At 42.0% G+C, this 23724-nt stretch overlaps 1 protein-coding gene across 1 annotated transcript; it reads right to left on the reverse strand.

Moving 5' to 3' along the window:
• Positions 1–98: 98 nt before the first annotated feature.
• LOC101934095 (inactive pancreatic lipase-related protein 1) lies at positions 99–22373 on the reverse strand. The gene is made up of 13 exons (XM_008166316.3): positions 20463–22373; positions 19487–19535; positions 18405–18559; positions 17636–17761; positions 16018–16152; positions 14331–14439; positions 10903–11022; positions 10510–10629; positions 8137–8255; positions 6998–7127; positions 5860–5971; positions 1553–1720; positions 99–216 (listed from the first exon to the last, which is right to left on the reverse strand). The coding sequence occupies exons 2-13, from the start codon at positions 19533–19535 to the stop codon at positions 153–155; spliced, it is 1407 nt and encodes a 468-aa protein (XP_008164538.2). The 5' UTR covers positions 20463–22373; the 3' UTR covers positions 99–152.
• Positions 22374–23724: the final 1351 nt, after the last annotated feature.

A 23724-nucleotide genomic window follows, 5' to 3' on the forward strand; every position in this document is an offset into this window, starting at 1 on the left:
ATAGGGAGTGTGTCTTCTTGTATATTTGCATAGCGGCCAGCACCTTTGGGGTTCTACCACAATACAAATAATGATGATAAAACAAGTGGGATAGTTATGCATTATCAACTTTTATTAATATTAACAGACAGCGCTGACATTTTTGTATGTTGTTAGCAAGATGTAAGAGTTTGCAGAACGTTCTCTCGCACAGTTTCACTGCCACAGAAATTAAACCTGAGGAGAAAAAATACGTAAAGTGCTTTTAATGTGTCTAGATTTATTTATTTTTTGTAATTGTACCAGTGTTTTTTTAATAGAGTAAGCCACCCTAATTTGCTTTTGACAAAGTTATGATAGAATATTGTTACATTGGCACAAAAGAACAAGCAAATGCTTTGGGTGCTAAATGTGAAATATTATTTCCTGCTAACCCACCAAGGGACTCTAATCATCCTGATTGGTTGGCCTCTCTTTTTTGGCTTCATTCCTTTGGTTTTCTACCTTTCCTGTTGAATTTGCATGCCACCAGCATTAGAGAGATGATGATTGCTCGGTGTATGCCAAGTCATGAATAAATAGAATAGCTGATGGGGACGTTTATGGAAATAGTATCCCTCAGCATGTTGATCGGTGGAATGCAAAAACCAGAAGTAGACTTGTACGCTCTGCTGTACCGTAGTTCGCTGGGCTATGAACATTTTGGTTTGCTTGAGATTCCCCCAGCACATCTCTGTTTCAAGTGAATGGACTTTAGCTGTGTGATTTTTTTAATTATAACCATGACCAATTGAATGTACCTCCCACTTCATTGTGTCTCCATTCAGAAGGGCAGAAAAGGTAACACAACACCATTGGTGGGTAACTGATTGAAACATGCTGTTTTAAAAGAATTAACTTAATGAGCACCTTCCAATCAGTAACTGCCATGCAGTACACTGCTTCTACAGTCTACAGTCTTAAGGCCTGATCCAAAATCAATTAAGTCAATGGGAGTCTTTCAGTGGAGTTCAGTGGGCTTTGGATCAGGCCTTTTAATCACAATTCATAAGTACTAGCTCTGTCTGTGGGAACTGAAGACATATGACCATTACCTCTTACTCTTCCAGAGCCTGATCCAACACTCATTAAAATCAGTGGAAAGACTCCTATTGACTTCAATGGACAGTGGATCAGACCCCCTGATGTCAGTTTTAAACACTGATGGCCATTTCTAGTATAAAACTTGTAGTACCCAATAGCCTGATGTCTGGAAAGAGCTGTGCTGATTACCTAAGCCACAGTTAAGTTAATCTTTCCTACCCAAAGCACAGAGGCTTATACAAAAACTTTGCTCTTGTTGAAACCAAATCCAGATGTTTTTATAATTTTTCCTTGACGATATCTGACAGAAATATTTAATGTACCAGTAAGCTACATCGGTATCTTGTGGGGAAGGAAATTTAAACTTTTCCTCTTTTTTTTATTTTAATACTCTAAATAGCTGTTCTTGTGCAAGCACTGCTACCCTCATATGTCATGCTGTCCTTGTAGTTCCTAAAGAATTTGAGATTTTCATAATAAATATACATACACATTTCCATCTTCTCCAGCTTGTACTGTGACCGCTGCTGCTCCCAGTGTGGGTAGGGTTGGGTTTAGGACATGGTTGTTCCAAAGAAATTTAACTTTAGTAATTGTCCCAACATTAAGTTCAACATCAATGAAGTTGGCATATGTTTCGCCCGGTTTGATGGTCCCCCTTCAAGAACAAAAGTATATAATGTCCAGTGAGGTTTAATATTAATTACCAATACAGTGTAGCTGTTTGAGTAGCTATAGTAGCATATTGATAATAAACATGGCCTTCAGCTTGTCAAAGAGTAAGGATCATAGAAGATTAGGGTTGGAAGAGACCTCGGGAGGTCATCTAGTCCAACCCCCTGCTGAAAGCAGGACCAACCCCAACGAAATCATCCCAGCCAGGGCTTTGTCAAGCCAGGCCTTAAAAACCTCTAAGGATGGAGATTCCATCACCTCCCTAGGTAACTCATTCTATTGTCTCAGTTACCTCAGTATCATGTAAACGTTCATGTTATATAAAAATTTGTAAATGAAATTTTCCTGTCCTCATATGAAATCAGTGTTCATCAGAATGCATTACCTACTGACCAAAGGGATGTTTGCCTGGCATGCCCATGTTCTTCAGTACCTCACCTATATTAAAATATGGTGTTCCAGGGGATCCAGTTACAACGCAGTGCCCTGAGGCTTGGCTGGGTCTTGGCTGTGTTTTGCACATATGTTAGACTTGTTTTATCTTCAGTTCACTTGCAAAACACAGGCCTGGTGCCATATGTGCTACAAAATGTAGGTGTGTAGACTCAGCCAGGAGACACCCATGTTTTCACCGAGTCTCTGACATGGTTGGATTGGTCATGCAGGGAGAGCCTGAGGGAAAGGGGAGGCTCTAGCAAGAATCAAACAAAAAAAACGACTTCTTGAAGGCTAAGAAACTCCATGCCGGGCTGGAAAATGTCAGGCGGAGAAGTCAATCCTGGGGTAGTCTTTTCAGTGCAGCTCTTCTCTGACTGCTCTTAGCACACCAGGCCTTTTCTTGCATTAGAGACAAGGGGCCAAATTCTGCTCTCATCTACAGTGGCATAAATCCAGAGTAGCTCCATTTACTTGCACAAAGAACTCATTAATGAAGTGGGCGTTGAAAAGCGATTTAAAGGAGAAGAGGGAGGTGACAAGGCGAATGGGGTTAGGAAGGCAGTTCCAGGCACAGAGAATGCATGGGAATGGGTGTGGGGTAGGGTGACCAGATGTCCTGATTTTATAGGGACAGTCCCGATTTTTGGGTCTTTTTCTTATATAGGTTCCTATTACCCCCCACCCCCGTCCCGATTTTTCACATTTGCTGTCTGGTCACCCTAGCATCGGGAAAGGATACAAAGAGAGACACAAATTGGCAAAGTATATGTGTGGGTTGCCCATCAAGCAGAATTTATTTGGTAAGTACTTTGTGTCAGAGCTGTGCCTTCTGTTAGCATCCCTTGAGAATCTAAATCGAATCTAGCTGAACATAATTTATAATGAAAATCACTTAAAATATCTTCCCATTAGATCTACTACCCTTCCAAATTTCCATGGCAGCATAATATATTACTAACCATGCCAGCTAAATAGTAATCCAGCACTAACATATTTGTACTGCTAGCACAAAAAATGAACAAGATTGTTAACTCAGGAAATCAAAATAAACTCTCATTGCAGCAGAAAATTGCAATGCTTTGCGATGCATAGCTTTATTCAATGTGCATCACGGCTGAGATTTTCAAAAGAGCCTATGGGAGCAAAGCACCTTAGTCCCACTGAATTTCAAGGGCATTTGGGCATCTACAACTTCAACTTCAAAGGGAGTTTAGGCTCTTTTAAAAAGTCCAGTTTGCTCACGCTAAACTCTTTGGCAGCACACATTTAAGTTTATATATAATTACACCCCCAAAAAGTTCAAGAGCATTGTTAATGTTCCAAAGTCAAGCACTAGGAAATACCAGATTTAAGGCTGTTCACGCAACTTTAATTTGGCATTTTTGGGTGTATGTATTATGATACAGTCTCAGATTACACAGTTGCATATTGACAGGTTTCAGAGTAGCAGCCGTGTTAGTCTGTATCCGCAAAAAAAACAGGAGTACTTGTGGCACCTTAGAGACTAACAAATTTATTTGAGCATAAGCTTTCATGGGCTACAGCCCACTTCTTCGGATGCATAGAATGGAACAGATAGTAAGGAGATATATATACACATACAGAGAGCATGAAAAGGTGATGGCTGCCCTACCAACTCTAAGAGGCTAATTAATTAAGAGGAGCGATTATCAGCAGGAGAAAAAAAACTTTTGTAGTGGTAATCAAGATGGCCCATTTCAGACAGTTTGACAAGAAGGCGTGAGGATACTTAACATGGGGAAATAGATTCAATCCTAAATTGATGCCCCTCTGCCATGTACATTGGCCAAACCGGACAGTCTCTACGCAAAAGAATAAATGGACAGAAATCTGACATCAGGAATCATAACATTCAAAAATCAGTAGGAGAACACTTCAACCTCTCTGGTCACTCAGTAACAGATTTAAAGGTGACAATTTTGCAACAGAAAAGCTTCAAAAACAGACTCCGAGAAACTGCTGAACTTGAATTAATATGCAAACTAGATACCATCAATTTAAGCTTGAATAGAGACTGGGAATGGCTGAGCCATTACACACATTGAATCTATTTCCCCATGTTAAATATCCTCACACCTTCTTGTCAAACTGTCTGAAATGGGCCATCTTGATTATCACTACAAAAGTTTTTTTTCTCCTGCTGATAATCGCTCATCTTAATGAATTAGCATCTTAGTGTTGGTAGGGCAACCCCCACCTTTTCATGTTCTCTGTATGTGTATATATATCTCCTTACTATCTGTTCCATTCTATGTATCCGATGAAGTGGGCTGTAGCCCACGAAAGCTTATGCTCAAATAAATTTGTTAGTCGCTAAGGTGTCACAAGTACTCCTGTTCTTTTTACAGTTGCATATTATCTCTTTTAAATCACTTGATCACATGCTATCCATCTTCCTCTGTCCCTGCCCTGCCACATCAAACCTCCACCCCCTTAGCTCCTGCTCCCTCCCTCTTTGCTTCCCTGCCCCTTACCCCCATCCATCCCCTGCACTTTGGCTCCAGCACCCCCCTCTCCCCTGTTCTTTCCCAGTTTCTTGCACCTCCTCACATCTCTGCATTCCAATTAGGCTGTTTCCTTCTCCTCCTTGCTGCCAGCCGTAAGGGAGCATTGAGGGTACAACAGACACAGTGTCCCTACTCCCAGTTCCTGTGCCTGGTACCACAGTGGCCCCTGGCTGCCTAGAGCAACATCTGCAGGGAAAGTCTTGTTCAGCCCCTGCAGCCATGGGATAGAGCATACTCACTAGCTTTGTTGGGATGATGCATGCACAATATGGTCGCAGATAGCAGCTGTGAGGGGCTGGAGTATACTCAGTGCAGATGGATTCTTTGGAGAATTTAACGTCAAACTCTAACAGGTCTTTACTAAGCATGTGCAAACTGAGATTTTTCAGAAATGTGGATGAATTTTCATGGAGATGGCAAAAGTCACATTCCTGACACCAGGATGACCCCACTGGTAAAGTTAAAGTTTCTGCTCTAAAGCATGAAGGCCTTAGAACTTCTCAGCGAAATGGTTCTAAGGATTTTTAACATGGGCAATACACTGTATTTTTCCCTAATCTCTTTTTCAGAAACACCTGAACCATTCTAGTTGAAATTTAATATCTGCCTGTGTTTCTGTCCAAGGCAGACACCTGACACCTGAGCACACAAAAAACCCTATTTTTGTGTGCTCGTTACTTTGCCAAACTTTAACAGCAGAAATGGTTAAAGTTTGGCAAAGTAATGAGCACACAAAAATAGGGTTTTGTAAAAGATAGTGTCAGGCAATCCTGATTATAGGCCGAGCTGGTAGCACTGCCTATGATAGCACCATAAACTGATACAACATTTTACAAACATGAAAAGATAAGGGATCAGAATTATACTAGTGTAAATCCATAGTATTATTTTAGAATTCAGTTAAGTTACATGGTGCAAGTGAGATCAGGATCTAGCCCCAGGTTCTTGTATCCTTATAGTTATCAGAGAAGTAGGGCTAAATTCTAACTCTTCTTCTGATATAAATCCAGAGTAAATACAGTTAATATGGATTTACACCACTGTATGTGAGAGCAGCATTTGGCCTATAGATTAAGAAGAAACATTAATTAAAAATAGATGAATTAAATATTCTAATAGCAGAGAAGCTCATTTATCATTATAATACTGAACTTACTGAACAATTTCATATTGCCTTGTGTTTCCTCCAGCTCCGTACAGGGCAATATTTACATACCCACTCACTTTACTCTTTCCAGCAATTGCCACAGATACTTTATACCTCCAACCTACACAGCAGAAATAAAATGAATTAGATTGTACCCACATAGAAACAAACACAACATGCCTACTTTTCATTTTCTATCAGTACTTTATGTTTCGAGACAAAACAGAGGAAAAACATGACCGTTGCTTCACTTTGAGCTCAATATTAAATCCTGGCCTGATTGGAATGACGAGAATACAATAGAATAGAATGTTTTTATAGGAGAATACTAGGAGCCTGCTTTTCCATGCTTTGCACACTCTGCCGTCATTTACAGCCATGCAAAATGAGTGTAAAACCCTAGCAAATCACAATTCTCCACTCACACTGGTAGTAGCATTTTATTCCCAGTTTGCACAGTGTGAATGACTACACAAAGAGCCAAGGCAGAGGAAATTCATGGACCTTGTGTTTATTTGTGAAAAATAATCCATAATGTGATAGAAGGAACATATCACATGTCATATTGACCAGGAAAGTATCTATTCACAACTTGGGGGTGTTGTAAGGAACAACACTGAAGAGTGAGGACTGGATTTTCTGGCCCATAAGCAGGGCAAAGAGGACTTAAAGCAGCCGACGGCCAGAGGAGTATTCTGTCTAGGGGAACTTTCCGTTGACTTACAGCTGAGAAAGCTGGCTATGCTACCCCCTACTCCAGCTGTGTCCCTACCCCCAGCATAAAGGGAAAGAGTTATGCATGGGCATAGTTTGGGGGGGGTGAGGGGGCATTTCACCCCCAAACTGTAAGCCTTGGGCTGGCATGGAATTTGCTCCCCCCCACACACATGCATAGCTCCATTGGCCAGACTGGAGCTGTCCCCCAAAATATAGAAGTTAAACTACACCTATGGAGTTATGTTGGGGGCTTTCTGGGACTGGTGTTGTCAAGACAGAGAGGGGAGAGGGCATGATGGTATGGAGCTCTGCTCCTCCACCATGGTAAGGACCTTCGTCCAGTAAAACTAATTTAAAGCGAGAGGGAAATAGTTTAAATTACGTTGGTGCTCACGTGTAAGTAAAAGCAAGTAAAAAAGTAGGAACTTACGAGCAAAATCCTTGGCCTCTCCAGTGTTCAGATAAAGTTTCTGGATCCCAGAAGTAACTCTGTCCTTAAACTTATCCGCATAGTGACCCATTTGGGGGCATCCACCTTTGGGGCATGGGAAGCAGTTTTCCTAATCGAAATACATGTGCCAATTAATGAGGATCTATCCCAAGGAGACAGGAAAAAATTATTTGGCCACAGAAAAATGCTGCTAAGCCATGTCTATGGGCTAACTCTAACTCAGCTTGAAATAAGCCGCCCTAGAAAGGGCAGGAGGAGGAAGGGCTGTGTCTGGCACCTCATGGATTTGGAGGCATGGATGTCTCCTTTGTACTTCATCACAGTTTGGTGTTCGCTAGGAGGAGACATCTCCATTTCTCTAAGTTCCCCCTCTTAAACTCAGTGCTTTAGAATGAGGGTTGCAGATGGGGATCACGCTCTCCCTGGCTCATCTAATGAGTGGCTGTAAAGTGCTTTGACGATGCAAAGGTTTATGTAAGTGCTAGGTATTATTGTTATTTACCCCTTGCGCGTGGAGCTTTGTTCCCCTCTAGTGGTAGGTGGGCCACATAGCTAGGTTGATGAGCCTGCTACAGTGTTAGCTAACAGAGCTGGGTCATAGATGGAGCTATGGACAAAGGAGAAGGCAGTGGCTTTAGGCCACATCCCGTCTGTATTTATTCCTTCAGGTCATCGGGGAGTCACTGAGCATGCACTGAACCTTAAGGTAAATTATTTTATTTCAAAATTATTTGCAAGGCAAAATGCTAAAATATGGGGGCTGTGCTCACTTCTCCTTGGATATGCATAATAAATAATTACTGGGGCAGATTCTTCAGCCTGCCTAAGCCCCTCTTTGACACAGCGGGGTGAGAGGTTGCAGGAGCAGCTCTAACGTATGCCACTGGCATGAGGTCTCTCAGGCACCTCAGGTCACTGTAGAGCCAGGCATAACTCTGCTCCACCATGCCCCTTCTGTGCCTCATCCCCATCCCCCAATGTCCCTGCACACCCCTTCCTTCCCCTTATGCCTGCACTCATGCAGTGCAAAGTGGCCTGAGCCAAATAAACTCTGGTTCTACAGCATGCAGATGCACAGACAAGAGACACTCGTTCCCTGGGATGCGAGAATGACTTACTGTCTGAAAAATGTCATATGAAGCACAGGTGTATCCTAGAAAGCCATCGGGAGAGATGATGCTGTCAGAATAATACTTGTAGCTTCGTAAATGATTACAAGCAATAAAGTCACGAGTTCCTGTGGAAAGAAGCTCTTATTACATATCGTACTGCAAGGTTATTGGTTGTTATTCAGATTGGAATCGTGGTATTGAACTGATCATGTCATTTGAATTATTTGTAAATCCCCACATTACATTGTCACAATTCTGGGCAGCACCTGAGTCGCAGTTTGAGACCTATTTCTTCAGTGACTGTATTTACCCTTTGTGAAATGCCCACAGTACAGAACGTGTAAAATGCAGATGTGTAACAAACATAGGGTCCAATTGTGCAATCCTTGATCATGTTGGTGAATACTTACTCACATGAGTAGCCCCCCATTGTGTGATTAATTGCATTAATGCCCACAAATATGAATAAAGGGCCGTTGTAGGAAACAGTTCACCTTATCATTATATAAAAGAACACACTGCATTTTGTTTTAAGTATTATGTCCTCCTTAACACTGAATTTCCTGGAGCAATGTTGATTTATGCAGACTGAGGATCTGACCACCTGATTATTTGAGGAGCGGGGGAAGGGCGTGTTGTTATTTTAAATATGTTATTTGTACTGAAATTCCTTAAATGTTCTGGGTTTAGGTTAAAAAAAGAAGTAATTAAGTGCAAGGGAGTTTTGTGCATCATTATTAATAGAGAGCTTGATCCTGCGGTGCTTACACAGGCAAGAATTTGTGAGTAAAGACTGCAGAAATAGGCCAGTAATTGCAAAGAAGAGATTCATAGAATCATAATTTTTAAGGTGCTCATAATAATGTAGGAAAGAGCTAGGAAAGAAATCCCTGGAAAATTGTCAGGTTTTATGAGAGAGAAAAAATAAATGTCTGCTATAGCTGGGGTGTTGTCTTTACTGTATGTTTTGATTTAGCAATGTGATTTCCCAAAGGTGTAAAGGTTCATGCTTGCAGATCCTTTGGCAGTTTTGGGATCTTAGACTGCAAGTTTTTTGGGGGGCAGGGTATGTGTTTTATTTATGTTCTGTCAGGTACAGTGTAAATTTATGGCACTATCTACAGGATTCTTAACAATAATAATAACAAAAGGATTTGGAATATACAAAATAAGGAACAAATCTGAATGTGCATGATCTATCATACACCAAACTCTTTCCAACTGCCTAATAATAGACATAAAAATTACATTGTTCCAGTGCAACCCAAATTGCTAACAGGTAACTACAGAATAGAAACACATTTGAATTTAGCTGCCAAAGCTCACAAAACAATTGAAGCCCGAGATCCCATAGCAGAAATAGACATGAATGTTATTGTTCCCACTCCCACCCAGTGCCGCTGCCAGGTGACTACATAATAGAAACAAAGTTGAATGTTGTTGTTCCAGAGCTAAACTTCTGGCACAGTTTGAGTAGGGTTTGCTTCTCTGAGTAGATAACTGGAACCAGTTTTGGATGAGATAGACCAATTAATGAATATTTGTTTCTATTGTGGAGTTACCTGGAAACAGTACAAGGGGCACTGGAACAATCACACTGAAGTTTGTTCCTGTTACCCTGTTTCCCCGAAAATAAGACAGTGTCTTATATTAATTTTTGCTCCCAAAGATGCGCTAGGTCTTATTTTCAGGGGATGTCTTATTTTTCAGAAATGAAAAATGCCTTATTATCGGTGGATGCCTTATTATCGGGGAGGTCTTATTATCGGGGGGATGCCTTATATTACAACGAGAGGCAAAACTGTAAGTAGGCCTTATTTTCGGAGGATGTCTTATTTTCGGGGAAACAGGGTATTTGGCAGCATGATGGACTATTTACAATAAACTCCAGTTAAGCTTGCTCCATTAGATCCAAAGCTGGATAGTTTGAAGAGTGGGTCAGGCAAGGTCCTTGAAGGAACATGGCTGGTGGGATCTGGGTCTTTGCAGACCCATGGAGCCCAAACACACATGGAAGGGGAGCAGGAACTGTTGTTATTGTTCCTCACCCCCAACCTTGTACGGATACCCACTACTTGACAATGCAGACACTCTGGATGGTTGGAGGTAAAGACGCCAATCCTCAACCCCATCATGTTTTTCCCAAAGCAAAACCTTCATGCTACTCATTCTTTGATCCCTCTACCAGAACGTGTCCCCCAGAGTACATTTGGACCATACTATCAGTTTCACTGTTTTTGGCTGTAATTGTTGGCATTCGTAAAGAAAATAATCAAAAATAGAAGAATAGAATAGAAATAAGAAGATTGCTGCTATGTTAGCTCAATACATTTTGATGTTGACCCTCAACAGAAGTCATCATCTGCTTAACATATTTACCTTCCCAGATTCCATCAATGTCAACAATCTGTGAAACAGGATTCTTCTTGCATCCTGGCATTTGTATTCCTCCGTTTGGATAAAAATCAAGATGTCCGATAGCCTGGCTCATTCCAAAACCTGCAATGTTTGTAACAGGGGTAAGCAAATTTTAATTTAAATACTGTCATGTATTTCCTGGTAGCAGCTCTACATAACGCTATAGGGCTATAGTTTGTAAGCTATTTGAGGCAAGAACTGATGGTTTTTTTGTTTCTGTGTGTTTATTTTTTGTTTTTTCTTGTATTTGTACAGCACCTACTGCAATGGGGTCATATTCTGTGATTGGGTCTCCTAGGTGCTACCACAGGACAAATCAATAATAATAATAATACAATGCAGCTGGAAACTTACCCAAATATGGAATTGTGGGAGCTGAATCAGTATGAATAATATCAACAAAGGCTGCATCAGTCTTATCCAGTCTGACTTCAATTGGAGTACCTTCAAAATAAGGCTGAGCAGGGTCCAGTCCTTAAAGAAATATATCCACAATTAAATGTGCGTGCACATAAATATAGCTAGCTAGCTATACTACTGTATATAGTTGAAGATGGGTCTATGGAGGCTACATAGTTTTATTCACTTCAGAATTGGAGTCGCTAACAAATATTTAATATGATCGATCTCTCAGTGGTAAATGCCATGGCCGTAACCATAGCAGAGTGAGCAGGGTAACAGCCCAGGAAGCAAAGCTGTGGGGTGGTGGTAAAATGGGGTGAAAAAATGGTAGGGGTGCAAATATGCGTGCTCGCCCGGGCGCTAAAATGCCTAGTTACGGCACTGGTAAACACCGTGGGACAGATCTCCAGCTGGTGTAGATTGGTAGTTCCATTGAAGTCAACGGAATTATACCGATTCATGCCAGCTGAGGATCTGGCCTTGTAAATGTTTATTCTTGAATTCCAACAACTGCAACATAGATTGTTCTTTTAGGTTAAGATTTTTTTTTTTAAAGAGTGCCTAAAAGTGAAGCTCCTAAACCCATATCCTGAATGGCCTGTTTCTCAGAAGTGCTTGAAGTCAGTGGGAGCTGTTGGGTACTCAGCATGCTTGAAAATCACGATGCTTATTTAGGTGCCTAGATACAGATTATGGAGCCTAAGCCCATGTCTACATTACACAGCTTTTAGCGAGACGGCCGTGTTGCTAAAAGTCAGGCAGGGTGAACACTGTGTGTCGGCACTTTTGCCATTGTCGACAGGAATGTGCTCCTGCCGACAACGCGGGTGATCACACAGGCACTTGCCGCGGCAAAACTTTTTTCTTTCAGGGGATGGGGGGCTTAAGTAGCTGTGAACGACAGAAGTTTTGTCCTTCAATTGCAAGTGTTGACATAGCCTAACTTGAGACACCTAGTTTTGATATTAGCATAAAACTGAGACTCATTTTCTTTCTCATTCACTGCATCTGTCTCAGGTGCTTGTAAAATCCTGTAAATTACAAAGTGCTTATTATCTTGTGCTGGTATCTGATGCTTTCCCTGGGCAGCAACTTTAGTTTTGTTTTTAAGTTGAATTTTGCAGACTACTAGTCCAGGGGTTGGCAGGCCCAGACTCTTTGGAAGATGCTAAAATGGAAAAAAGTTGAGTTAATAACATCTGAAATTGGCTTCTGTGTATGAGGGGCAGTTTTTCTGCCTAATGCACATCCCCCTTGGTCTGGCCTGTGTGCTGAACAAGGAATCCAAACAAAGAACTTGTCCAGGTGAGTGCTGAATATGTCTGTAAAACAGCCTGACACTGAAGTCCGGGGGATACATTAGCTGTATTTTCAGAAATAGGTAAGTAAATGTGTATTACGTGATAGATCGGTTTGCTATGCAGGAGCTCTCTTGGCATAATGAATAACTACTAAACATAGTCAAGTTGCAGCTTGTCTGGACTGTATTCATAAAACATGAACGCCACAGCCCTGGAATAAAGGAGCTTTGTGTGAGTCACCTATGTGACTGCTGAAAGGAGGGAATCCTCCGCCCATCCATCCAACCCAGAGCCAGGGCACTGAACACTCTGTCTGCAGCTGTTACTCTGGCCCATGAGCTGTAGTAGTGGCCACAGACGGTTGTGCTCTCTCTCTCTTTTAATTCAAAGAAGGTTTTGCAGCCAGTGACTCTGTGCAGTTGGCAGACTCAATGGCCACGCTGGTGTCACTCTCCCCGCCCACTTATGAACCCCTTGCACAATCCCCCGGAGATAGCCACTGTGGAGCATTGCACTGGGGTTATGCAGGTGACTGTGGAATCCTTTTGCACATTCTGTGATGCTGTTTGTTCTCCTCTGCACAACGGAACAGTGGCATTTCTACTGCAGTTCAAGCCTGCTGCATCCAAGGAGCTTAAGGGAGAGGGGGTTAGGATTTGCCCTAATACCTTAATAGGTCATAGAACCTGATCCTGCAAGATGCTGAGCGCTCTGTCCATGCTCCAGCAAAGCTCTTTAGCATGTGCGTAACCTTAAGCATTGGAGTAGTTCCACTGAGACCAATAGGACAACTCACATCCTTTAAATTAAACACATGCTTAAATGGTTGGCTGGATTGGGGCCAGAGTGCTCAGCATCTTGCAAGATCAAGCCCTAAAACAGTTGCTATGGTCAGTTTCACTGCACATTTTTGTTTTCCTGTTGTTTTTAAAAACCTAAGAAATTAAACTAAAAAAAAAATCTGCTGGAAAAATAACAAATTAAAATTAATGTGTGTAAATGCATTGCCCAGATGTGAAGGCTTTGATGTAAACCTAGCAAAGCAGGGAGATTAAGGGGTTACATTTGAAGGTTCAACCTTCTGTCTTTGCTACGTCAATTTCAATTAATCCTTTTCTGGGAATAGATATTGGACAGCAAAACCATGGCACCAAACAATTAACTCCACTCACTACTGTGCTGCCTACAGCACGCTTTGCCGGGCCTCCAAACAGTGGGTGATCTTAAATACGGGACATACTGCTGCACCTGCACAACAAGCTGGCTTAATGAGAGCAGGAAATGATAGGAGAAAATCTGCCAGGAGAAGGAAAGTGGGAATCGCCATGTCAAGCCTGCATTGTCATAACAGGGTTGGGCGAATGGTTTGGGAAAAATCAGACTCATTAACACTGGTTCAGGTAAATTAAAATCTGTCAAATGAACCTAGATTGTTGTGCGTTTGCACTGAGCAGCCTTAGTGGCACGCAGAATGTCACAGTGTTAAGTCATTATGTACCGAGCCAGAATAGCCCATGCTCCCTGGGACCATCCTTAGAGCACAGCTGACAAAGAGGACCTGCCGTACAGAGCAGAGGCCAGACATATCCTAGGGATGGGATGCTGGTGCAGATCACTACCCCATGCAGCTAACCATCTCCTGCCCACTGCACTTCATGCAGGGATTCAGCCCTGATGTAAGAAGATCTCAGGGACATTCTTCAGGGGGCATATACCTCCTCCCCCAAAGATTAAAGTTAGGGCAAGAACACCATGAAGAGATCCTTATGGAGATTCCCACCTGGGTAATACCTTCCTGAGGGTGTTGTTATTGAGGAAGGGCACAATTTTGGCTGTTAGCAATATGAGGTTATGATCCAGTTGTGCAGTTTTGATTCCATCCTGTGGGGGGCAGTGGCAAACACACCCACATGTGCATGCATGCATACACACCCACACCAGTTCATTACACTGCAGGGTTTTCCTTCAGTCAGATACTGTAGTTGTTTTAGTAAAAAAACGCGAGGTAATGTTAAGGTCTAACAATGCTCTCTTCAAATTCTTCATTGGTATAGACTGAGCTATAATTCATTAACTTACCAGTTATTCTTCCAAGGCCTGGCCTCCTTCTCCCTGTCTCCCCTGCAGCATGTGCTCCAAGGCTATGGGCAATGAAGTGGACTTTGGAAGGAGAGTATCCATATTGTTCCTGAGGAAAACATCAATTGTAGCAAAAGGGAATCTATATTTTCACTAATATGAGGCCTAGAGAGAAGCTCTGGCTTACACAACTAAAGCCAGAAATGGGCTGCACAGAGCAGAGGTCCATGGAATTGGAAGGAGGACAGAGTCCAGGGTGTAGAGCAGTAACAGAGCCATTCAGTGGCTGCTACTACAGCCTGAAGGCATTATTAACCTCTGCAACTTCTGCCTACATGTGAGATTTTTGGCAGTGGATAATCATGGATCCACCAGCCCCACAGTGAAAGGAAGTGTATTTGGCGTCCTGTGGACATTGTTTTAGCCAACTCATGAATGTCAAGGGGAAAAAATTCATGGCTGCTCTTATGTAGGACACCCACACTCTGCTAAGGCCTGATTCTCCACTGCTTTGCACCTTGTGTTGGAGTGAGCACCAGTGCAATGTGAGTGCTAAACACCACCATTCCGATTTGTAATTTGCCTTGCAGCCTGTGTTGTCAATTACATCTGTGCAATGGAGAGCCAGCCCCCTAGTATTTACACTAGCCAGAGGCAAACTAGTTCAGAAAATATTAGGAACCATCCCTCTCCTCATAGCTTCACTCAGGCCTAGTTGCAAGCACTTTTAAGTCATCAGATTTAGGGACGGAGGGAGAGATTTTCAAAGGCAAAAATGGCAGTTAGGTGCCTAATTCCTACTGACTTTCAACTGGAATTAGGCCCCTAATGGCCCTTTGTGCCTTTGAAAATGCCTCCCAGAGCCTCATTTGGTGTAAAATGGTGAGTTACATTGACATCAGTAGATCTATGTGATTTGCACAAGCTAAACATCTGGCCCTTAGTTTGATTACAGACCCACACCCCATCTCCCTACCCTGGGCAGGGCCGGCTCTGGCTTTTTTGCTGCCCCAGGCCCCGCCCCCAGTGCGGCAGGGGAGGGCGCCGAGCCTGGCCACGGGCCGCTCTCCCCAATCGGGGCTCTGCTCTCCCCGGCGGCCAGCCCGCTGCGGCTCCGCTCTCCCCGGCGGCCGGAGCCAGAGCACCGCGCCGCCCCCCTCCAGGTGCCGTCCCAAGCACAAGCTTGGTGGGCTGGTGCCTGGAGCCGGCCCTGGCCCTGGGGCATCTGGGAAGATCCCACCTGTCCCCAAACACCCATACCTAGGTGACACTTCTTCATGGGTTGGGGAGAGGATCCTGCTCTCTCCTCCTGGGAGGTGGCTGTTGCTATCCAATGGCCAATTATTGTAGGCTTTTATATGGGTATCCCTTAAGAAGGTCCTATAGCTTTCGTGGTTGAGAAAGGATAATTTGCTGTGTTTATTACTTCTCTATCTTTAAAACTACCCAACCCTTCACATCCACAAGAGTACATAAAAGTAATCGCAGCATGAAAATATTCAAACTCTGTGTATTATGGGGGAGTTGATAGGACTTTAAAATCTATCAGGAGGAGAACCGTCTTTTGCTGGGAGGAGTCTTTTGGTGGCTATATGACAATTCATTGTGATTGTCTATTTAGATTAGAATACATTTCAGCAGCTCTATGACTATAATCCTATTGTGGAACGAGAAGAAGATCCCTTACCATAAGCACATTTATAAAATAAGCCACTTCAGCACCCACGACACGGATATTGTTTGATGCCTGGGTATATTGGCACCTTGACCCACTACTCCAGTCTATGCAGATACAGTTCACGTCTTCCACTTGAAACATCCTCTGGTGCAAATATAGATTTAAAAAGAACAGAAGCAAATATTATCAACACCGGTTCAGATCACTGATTACTTAACACAGTCAGAGACTTATAAATGTCATATGAATTCCCTGTACATTTTTTCAAGTACAGCCCCTATATTACACCAGGGCTCTGTTCATATATTGATTCTTTACGTAAATGATGTGGAGACACAGCTTGTAAATGATAAGTTCAGTTAGAAGTGTATATTTTTCCATAATAATTTTAAAAGGTGGGATAATTAAAAACATATATATGATCTGTATTTGTTAAACACATGAATTTATATTTTCAAGAGTGTACATAAGTTTCTGCTGTCAGTTTACTTTGGTTTCAAGTTTATGGTTTTGTTTTAGTAACCAAACAGTAAAGTATCCACTCATCTATCTGTCACATAATATTAGGTTTTGCTTTTCTTGCTCTGACCTGTGGAATGGTTTGCTAAAGACACCCTGTTTTAGCAGCTGTGATATAGTTTGTATATTATTCTATGTTCTGGATTAAGTGGCAGTAATGCCAATGAAAGCAAGTAAAGTACTTCTTGTTGTGAATAAGGATGGCAGAACCTGGCTGTATGTCAGTGGTTGTCAAACAGTGATCAATGGACCGCCAGCCTCTTTGGTGATCTGGAGATTGAGGTAATTTAGAACCAAGCAATGGGAAATTTGAAGGAGGGGATGAAAGCTGGAGAGAGGAGGAGGATTCGGCACAGGGAGAAGGTTAGCGAAGCCCTGTGTTTGCTACTGACTTGAGACAAAGGACTAAACTGCACAGCTTTGCCCTGCCAGCTCACCCATTCTGATTGCAAATACTCACTTGCAGAAAAACATTTTGTATGAATGTGAAAAGAGGAGATGGTTCTGAAGATGAGTAAAAATGCATCAAAGGGGCAGATGATTGGAACAGGAATGTTAGGAGCCATGCCATCTCCCCAGCTATCACGGTCCAGTCCAGTGTCCTGGGCCATCCCACCTCTCCTCTGTGGACCTTCCACCCTCAGAGCCTTCCTGTACCCTGGCAGCTTAATCCAGCTCGTTAGCAGCAGAACTGGGAAGCAACAAGCTTGATCTCTCCCCATTTAACAAACCCTGGAATCTCCTTAATTTCTAAGCAGCATTTTACTGCATTTTTTTTTGTATACCAGAGAAAAAACATTAATTGGACCAAACTCTGTTATCTTTTATGTCTGTACAAACCCTTTGACTTCAACACAGAGTAGAATTCGGCCCATTTTGTTTAAGATTTTTCCTGGAAGTGGAGCTAGAACTGAATAGATTTCAGATGAACAACATTTTATGTCCTAATTTTGTAAAGATAGATGTGGACAGCTTTCCTCTTCTTATCAGCCCAGATGGCACGATATGCATTGGTTAGACATAGATAAAATGAATAATTTACAGCAATACCTTCATAAATGTGAACTAAGTGATTTGAGAATGACAAAATATCGAGATAGTACCATACCCTGCACATGTCTGACAGCCAGTTTTCTTCTCCTTGGTCTACAAATCCATGGGTAATAAAACGTGTTATTTTGCTTGGATCGAAATTTGAGGAGCGAATCGTTGATGGATTTGTTGCAGTGATCTCCTGTTGAAGATATTAAAATAGTAAATGTTTTAGCTATTTCCTATAAAAAACCTTATCAAAACAGCAATGTGAATAGAAAACAACACTGTTGTTATGTAAGCCCACATCCTGCAAGCATTTACACATGCACTTAACTTTACATATGTTACATTAAGTCCGTGTATGTTTGCGGGACAGGGGCTGAGGAGTTTCGCCATTGATTTCAGTGGAGCCAGGATTTCACCGTTAGTGTGTCCTTTCCATTTCTCACCAAACAACTTCCAGTGCTACAGATTTTCCTAACATTTCTCAATAGACACAGGAAAAATGCGAAGTGTGGCTAGGGGTGACTTTTGCGCTCCTTTCTGGGGAGGGAGCCTTCAGTCTGTCGTTTGCATAGGGTTGGAAAAGTCTTTATTGGTTCTATTCAAAGAATCACCTGTTGCCTCCACCACTAAGAATTCTGTCCCTTGAGACTTAGTGAAACTTGTGGTAGGGTGGACAGGAAATTTTGGAGGGGCTAGAAAATGCTGCCTCCTGACTACATTGGAGACTTGGCCATTTCTCTGACTGGCCTTGGGAATGCCAAGAGCACTAAAAGGTGATGTTTCTGTGCTCTGTGTGTACATGTCACTTGCAATATTTAAACAGCAAGAGGTCTTACTTGAAAGTTATTAGGATTCTTTTTTGTGTAAAGAAGGAAGCGAGTGTTTATCTTTTCTGGAGTCCACGGTAACTTTGCCACTGGTCTTTCTATAGTTCCAGCCCATGGTATATTGTCTGTGAAGCACCCGAGCCTTTCAAAGCAAACTTCCTTTCCTGTAGTACACAGATCAAATTATTAGGATGTGAATGAGAAAAGATGTGGTAGGTTCTAATTGTCACACTCTGTCCCGACAGCACTTTTCCCCCAGTGGTGTCTCGATGCTTTCTGAACGCAGCAACCTGCATTCAGGTCAGCTACAACTTAAATTTTTAAATAAATAATTTTTTTTTTAATTAATGGAGATATCCTATCAACTGGAAGGGACCTTGAAAGGTCATCGAGTCCAGCCCCCACCTTCACTAGCAGGACTAAGTGCTGATTTTGCCCCAGATCCCTAGGTGGCCCCCTCAAGGATTGAACTCACAACCCTGGGTTTAGCACGCCAATGCTCAAACCACTGAGCTATCCCTCCTCCCTAGGTAGAGCATAGCAACTGCTCCCCCCAGGCCACAATCCACCCCAATGGTGCAAAGGCCTTCTGCACAAGCCCACAGAATAGGGACAGCATGCAGTGGGGTGTATGTATTTCCCCCTGACATGGTTTGATCTACTCTCTGGGGAACATTCCCACCCTGGCTCTGCACTGTCCCTTGTCATGGGCAATTTGCGCAATGTGAACCTAATTGATTGCCAGCCAGATTGTGCCCATGTTAATCTGGATGCACAAGGGAGGAAGCAGGGACAAAGATCCTTTCACTTTATCTAGTGGCCCTGTAGAGAAGACCAGGATAACAGCATTTTGGGGGCAAATAAATCTCCCCATACTTCCTGTTTTGTAAACCTGCTTGTTAACCTGAGGCTGGGACTTCCTGAGGGAATGGCAAACCATACCGCTCACCCTCATTTACAAATGAGCTGCAAACTCAGATAGTCATTACACATAGAACCTTCATCACATAGAGCAAAGTCCTGGGAAAGGAAAACTATTGTGATCAGAATAGAAATGCTGTATTGAAATCGACATCAATCCTATGCCTCACCTCTGGCTGTACCAAGCAGAAAAAGTGCAAGAATCCAAATTCCAAGCATCTAGAACAAGTCAAAAGGGAAAAGCTTAGACTGGCTAATCCATGTGATAGGCAAAGCTTTGTATTGATTGCTTTTTCTCATTATAAATCTGTAACTGTGCCACACAATGACAGTGTCTCAGCAGCAGCTTTCACTAAATAAGATAAAAAGTGACTTACTGTTCAATGCTCTACCTGGAGTCCCCAGGAATTGCTAAACAAACTTTGTGTGTGCTTTTATAACCTGACTTATCCTTGAGGCTTTTCTTCAAAAGGAAACTCCCAGAAAGATAGAAAATGGCATGTGTGTACTTCAGATGTAGATTATCATAAACACACAAAGCAGCGCTAGCATATGTATCAGGTAACTAGTTTTTATCATGTTAAATTTCTGGAGCAGAAGAAGGTGTTTTGACAGAAAAAGTGGTTGTTAAATGTGCATTTTAGAAGTGCATGTGTCAATACATAATGCTTTCAGAGTACTTAAAGAAATAAAAATAAATCTTCTGAACTTGATTCTGCTGCCTTTACTCACATTGCTCTGCAGTAGTCCTACTGAAGAAAAGGGGATTATGCATAGCTGTATAGATTTTAAATCCATATAGGACCATTGTCATCATCTAATCTGACCTCTTGCATAACACAGGCCAGAAATTTCACCCAGTGACAGTGCAGAGTACGGTACATAGTATGAATAAAGGTCATAGACCCTTAACATAAAAGATCGATATACTAAACCAGTGGTTCTCAACCTTTCCAGACTACTGTACCCCTTTCAGGAGTCTGATTTGTCTTGCGTACCCCAAGTTTCACCTCACTTAAACTACTTGCTTACAAAATCAGACATAAAAATACAAAAGAGTCATAGCACACTATTACTGAAACATTGCTTACATTCTCATTTTTACCATATAAAATAAATCAGTTGTAATATAGATATTGTACTTACATTTCAGTGCGATACTTGAGCTTGTTTTTCACTTGTGAGCCTTGTCATTCTGGGAGGCAGTGAAGCGACAGCAACAATTAGGTTTTTCCCCACATTGAGTCTCTTTCTGCTCTTTGTCTTGATGCCAGGCATAGAAAAAAATGAGACTTCACAAAGAAATGTTGACCCAAAAGAGAACAAACATCCAAAGCATGGTTCCCAAGGTCAGTGTATGCTTTCTGTACTAAACACCAGAGCTGCGTTAGTGTGGAGTCATTAAACTTCATTTGCAGACCACGGTCTGAGGACAGCTCAAGATTTTCTTGCTAAGTGGCAGAGAGATTATTGCTGCTAACATCTGACAAAATGAATGGGTTTCATACCCAGTCGAGTTGAGCTGAGTTGTGTTGAGTGTTGGGGAAATATGACTTGAACTCAGATGTCAAGTGGGCCAAATGATCTACATATCAAGCTTCAGGTGCTTTTGTAGAAGTAGTTGAAGCTGTTTTCATTTTAAGCTGGGAAGTCTGGAACTCGGAAAGCTTTCTTTGAAAAAACTTCTACTGGCTTACCCACATGCACAGGGTGTTTTTGTCTTCAAATGTTGTTGCAAATGTGCCGGCTTCATAGTGTTATTTGATAGAGTTTCTCTGAAAAGGAAACACAACATTTGAGTTGGATCACTATTTGTAGATGTGAATCCAAAGCAATATATTTCTCTCAGAACTGACAATGTTTTTTTTTCCCAGTCATTTTCAATTTCTTACAATGTTCACTGTTGTCATTACCGTTGCTTCCTGCTCCTCATTTTAAAAATCTATCCATTTTTACCATCACAACTACATACAGACCATGACAACTTCAACGTCATTAATGTGCTTGCACACATCAGTAAATGACATCGAACTTGTGTGTAGTACAGTGAATTACATTATCATTTAATATATAGAGCAGTAAAACAAGTCATTGTCTGTATGAAATTTTAGTTTGTACTGAGTTCGCTAGTGCTTTTTATGTAGCCTGTTGTAAAATTAGGCAAATATCTAGATGAGTTGACGTACCCCTGGAAGACCTCTGCGTGCCCCCAGAGGTACGTACAAACCAGGTTAAGAACCGCTGCGCTAAACTATTAGTATATGTCATTTCTTTTGGTTGTGAACTTTAAAATAAAAAAAATACAGATCTGAATGTGTCAGAAATAGTTTTCATGTTTGACACATTTTGTAATTCAAAGGATGCAAATAATTTTAGATATATTTACTTACCTATAAATTTCCTGATCCTATTTATGCTATACACCCAAAACACCTATTGAAGGGACTTTAGAATGGATTACCAGATCAGGCCTATAATGTGATTTGGTTCATTAATGGAGAAAACTTACGCACCTGGTCAATGAATGCTGTAACACCCTGAGGTTTTTAGACAATGTCTGCGTCACCCATTCACCCACCTCAACATTTCCCATCTCACCCTTATCGCACCTCCAGCTGCTGCTGTAGAAGTAGTCATTGAAGTTATGGAAATACAGAAGAATTGTGTGACCTGTCTCTAAAACAGACACGAGGACTCTGATCTGTGCAGGATCCATGTTTCTGACAGTGAGGTGGTAGAGAGAAAAAGTGTTGTGAGGAACCTGTGAATTTTAAAAAATGTCACAAAATTTATGGGATGGCAAAAACATACGGGATATTGGAAAGGAAATTGTGGGAATATGACCCCAAGCTCATTCCTGGCATCCTACAATGCAATGGGGAAAAGATCCACAAGGCACTGAGCACCAGATGGTGTGCAGGAACTGTAAACTGAAAAAAGTTCTGTTTGCCAAACGTTCTAGTGTAGATATGCCCTTAGAATGCTGGTATTTTACATACTAGCAGCGTTATGGTAATAATATTAATAATAATACCACATAAGCCTATGCCTGCTTCATTCTTGAATGTAAATTAAAACTTTAACTCCATCTGTCTTTGCTTGCTCATCTCTAGTGCTCTGGTTGCATACACCAGAATTGAGATTTAGCTCTGGTTAAATCATTTGTTGCAAATAATACTCTGCTAGGTTGGTATATAGCATTGATAAATAGCACATCACACATTTAACTGTACATTTTGCTGTCATTGTTATTAAAAATAAACCCCTCCCCTCGCATTGCCTTGTGGCTGTTGCAATCTGGAGGGGTTTGTATCATTGCTGCGGAATTCTATAGTTCTGTCTGTAAAGGACATAAGTTTCAGGAAGTGACATTCACACTTGTGCAAAGGCCCAGCACCAGGCTTCTGCACCACCTGAGTCTCACTCACATCCTATAGTATTGCTCAGATGTTCCTATCTTTAAATATCCTAGGCTGGTAGCAGTTTGACTGCCTGCGGTTACCTGTTATCATTTCTGGTCATTCAGTTCAATGTCTGGTTGGGAACCCTGATCCACAATACTCACACTCCATGCTCCACTGACTGAGCTAGCTGGGCATGCTAAGGATCAGAGACCCCCACAGCCTCATGCTAATTACATAAGCTAATGCCTTACAGGGTGTAGGCCAGCAGGTTTCTTGCATTTAGGGTGACCAGATATCCCGATTTTATAGGGACAGTCCCGATTTTTGGGTCTTTTTCTTGTATAGGCTCCTATTACCCCCCACCCCCTGTCCCGATTTTTCACATTTGCTGTCTGGTCTCCCTACTTGCATTCCTGATAAATAAAATATCGTTAAACTAGCTCTCTGGGTTACAATAGGAGGGGCTGAAGTGGACTCAAGAAGTGCATAGCTCTTGTGCTAGTCCTCTGGAGCAGGCTGAATTGAGCAAGAAGGGTTTGCCGGCCTCTTTATGCCCATGAGGTGTATTCTTAGAACTATATGTCCTTCCGGAGCTGATATCCCCCAATCTCTACCTGTGAGAAGGAATGAAAGGACACAGCTGTGCACATACGTATCAAGCTGACAACAACCACAGAAGCGAGAGGTGTTTTTTTTAATGACATTTGGACTTCATTCAGGGCTTGATTCTGCCAGTTTTACTCTGAATAATACCACACCTTGGAAGTAGGCCCATATGGGTGGTAAGGGAGAGGTTTCTGATGAGGAGAGCTGTTGGGACTTGTGCAAGTCCCTATGAAATGGTCACATGAATGATAAGCGGGAGCAATAGCCCCTCCCATCCATTTTATGAATCAGTGAGAGAACATGCGGCTTGATTCTTATTTTAACTGATCTGATTCTCCCATTCTGAATAATCATAAACAATACTCATTAGCAAATGGAGTTATTGGCCTAATCTACTT

Source organism: Chrysemys picta, chromosome 7, assembly GCF_011386835.1.
Source record: "Chrysemys picta bellii isolate R12L10 chromosome 7, ASM1138683v2, whole genome shotgun sequence".
Taxonomy (NCBI): domain Eukaryota; kingdom Metazoa; phylum Chordata; order Testudines; family Emydidae; genus Chrysemys; species Chrysemys picta.

Bases quoted from the DNA above. Each gene is read 5' to 3' on its own strand.
- LOC101934095 (XM_008166316.3), bottom strand. From the start codon at position 19,535: ATGCTTGGAATTTGGATTCTTGCACTTTTTCTGCTTGGTACAGCCAGA. The intron at 16,153-17,635 runs GTATGGTACTAT...TATTTGCACCAG, and splicing joins GGCTGTCAGACATGTGCAGG to AGGATGTTTCAAGTGGAAGA. The intron at 10,630-10,902 runs GTAAGTTTCCAG...CAAACATTGCAG, and splicing joins TCCCACAATTCCATATTTGG to GTTTTGGAATGAGCCAGGCT.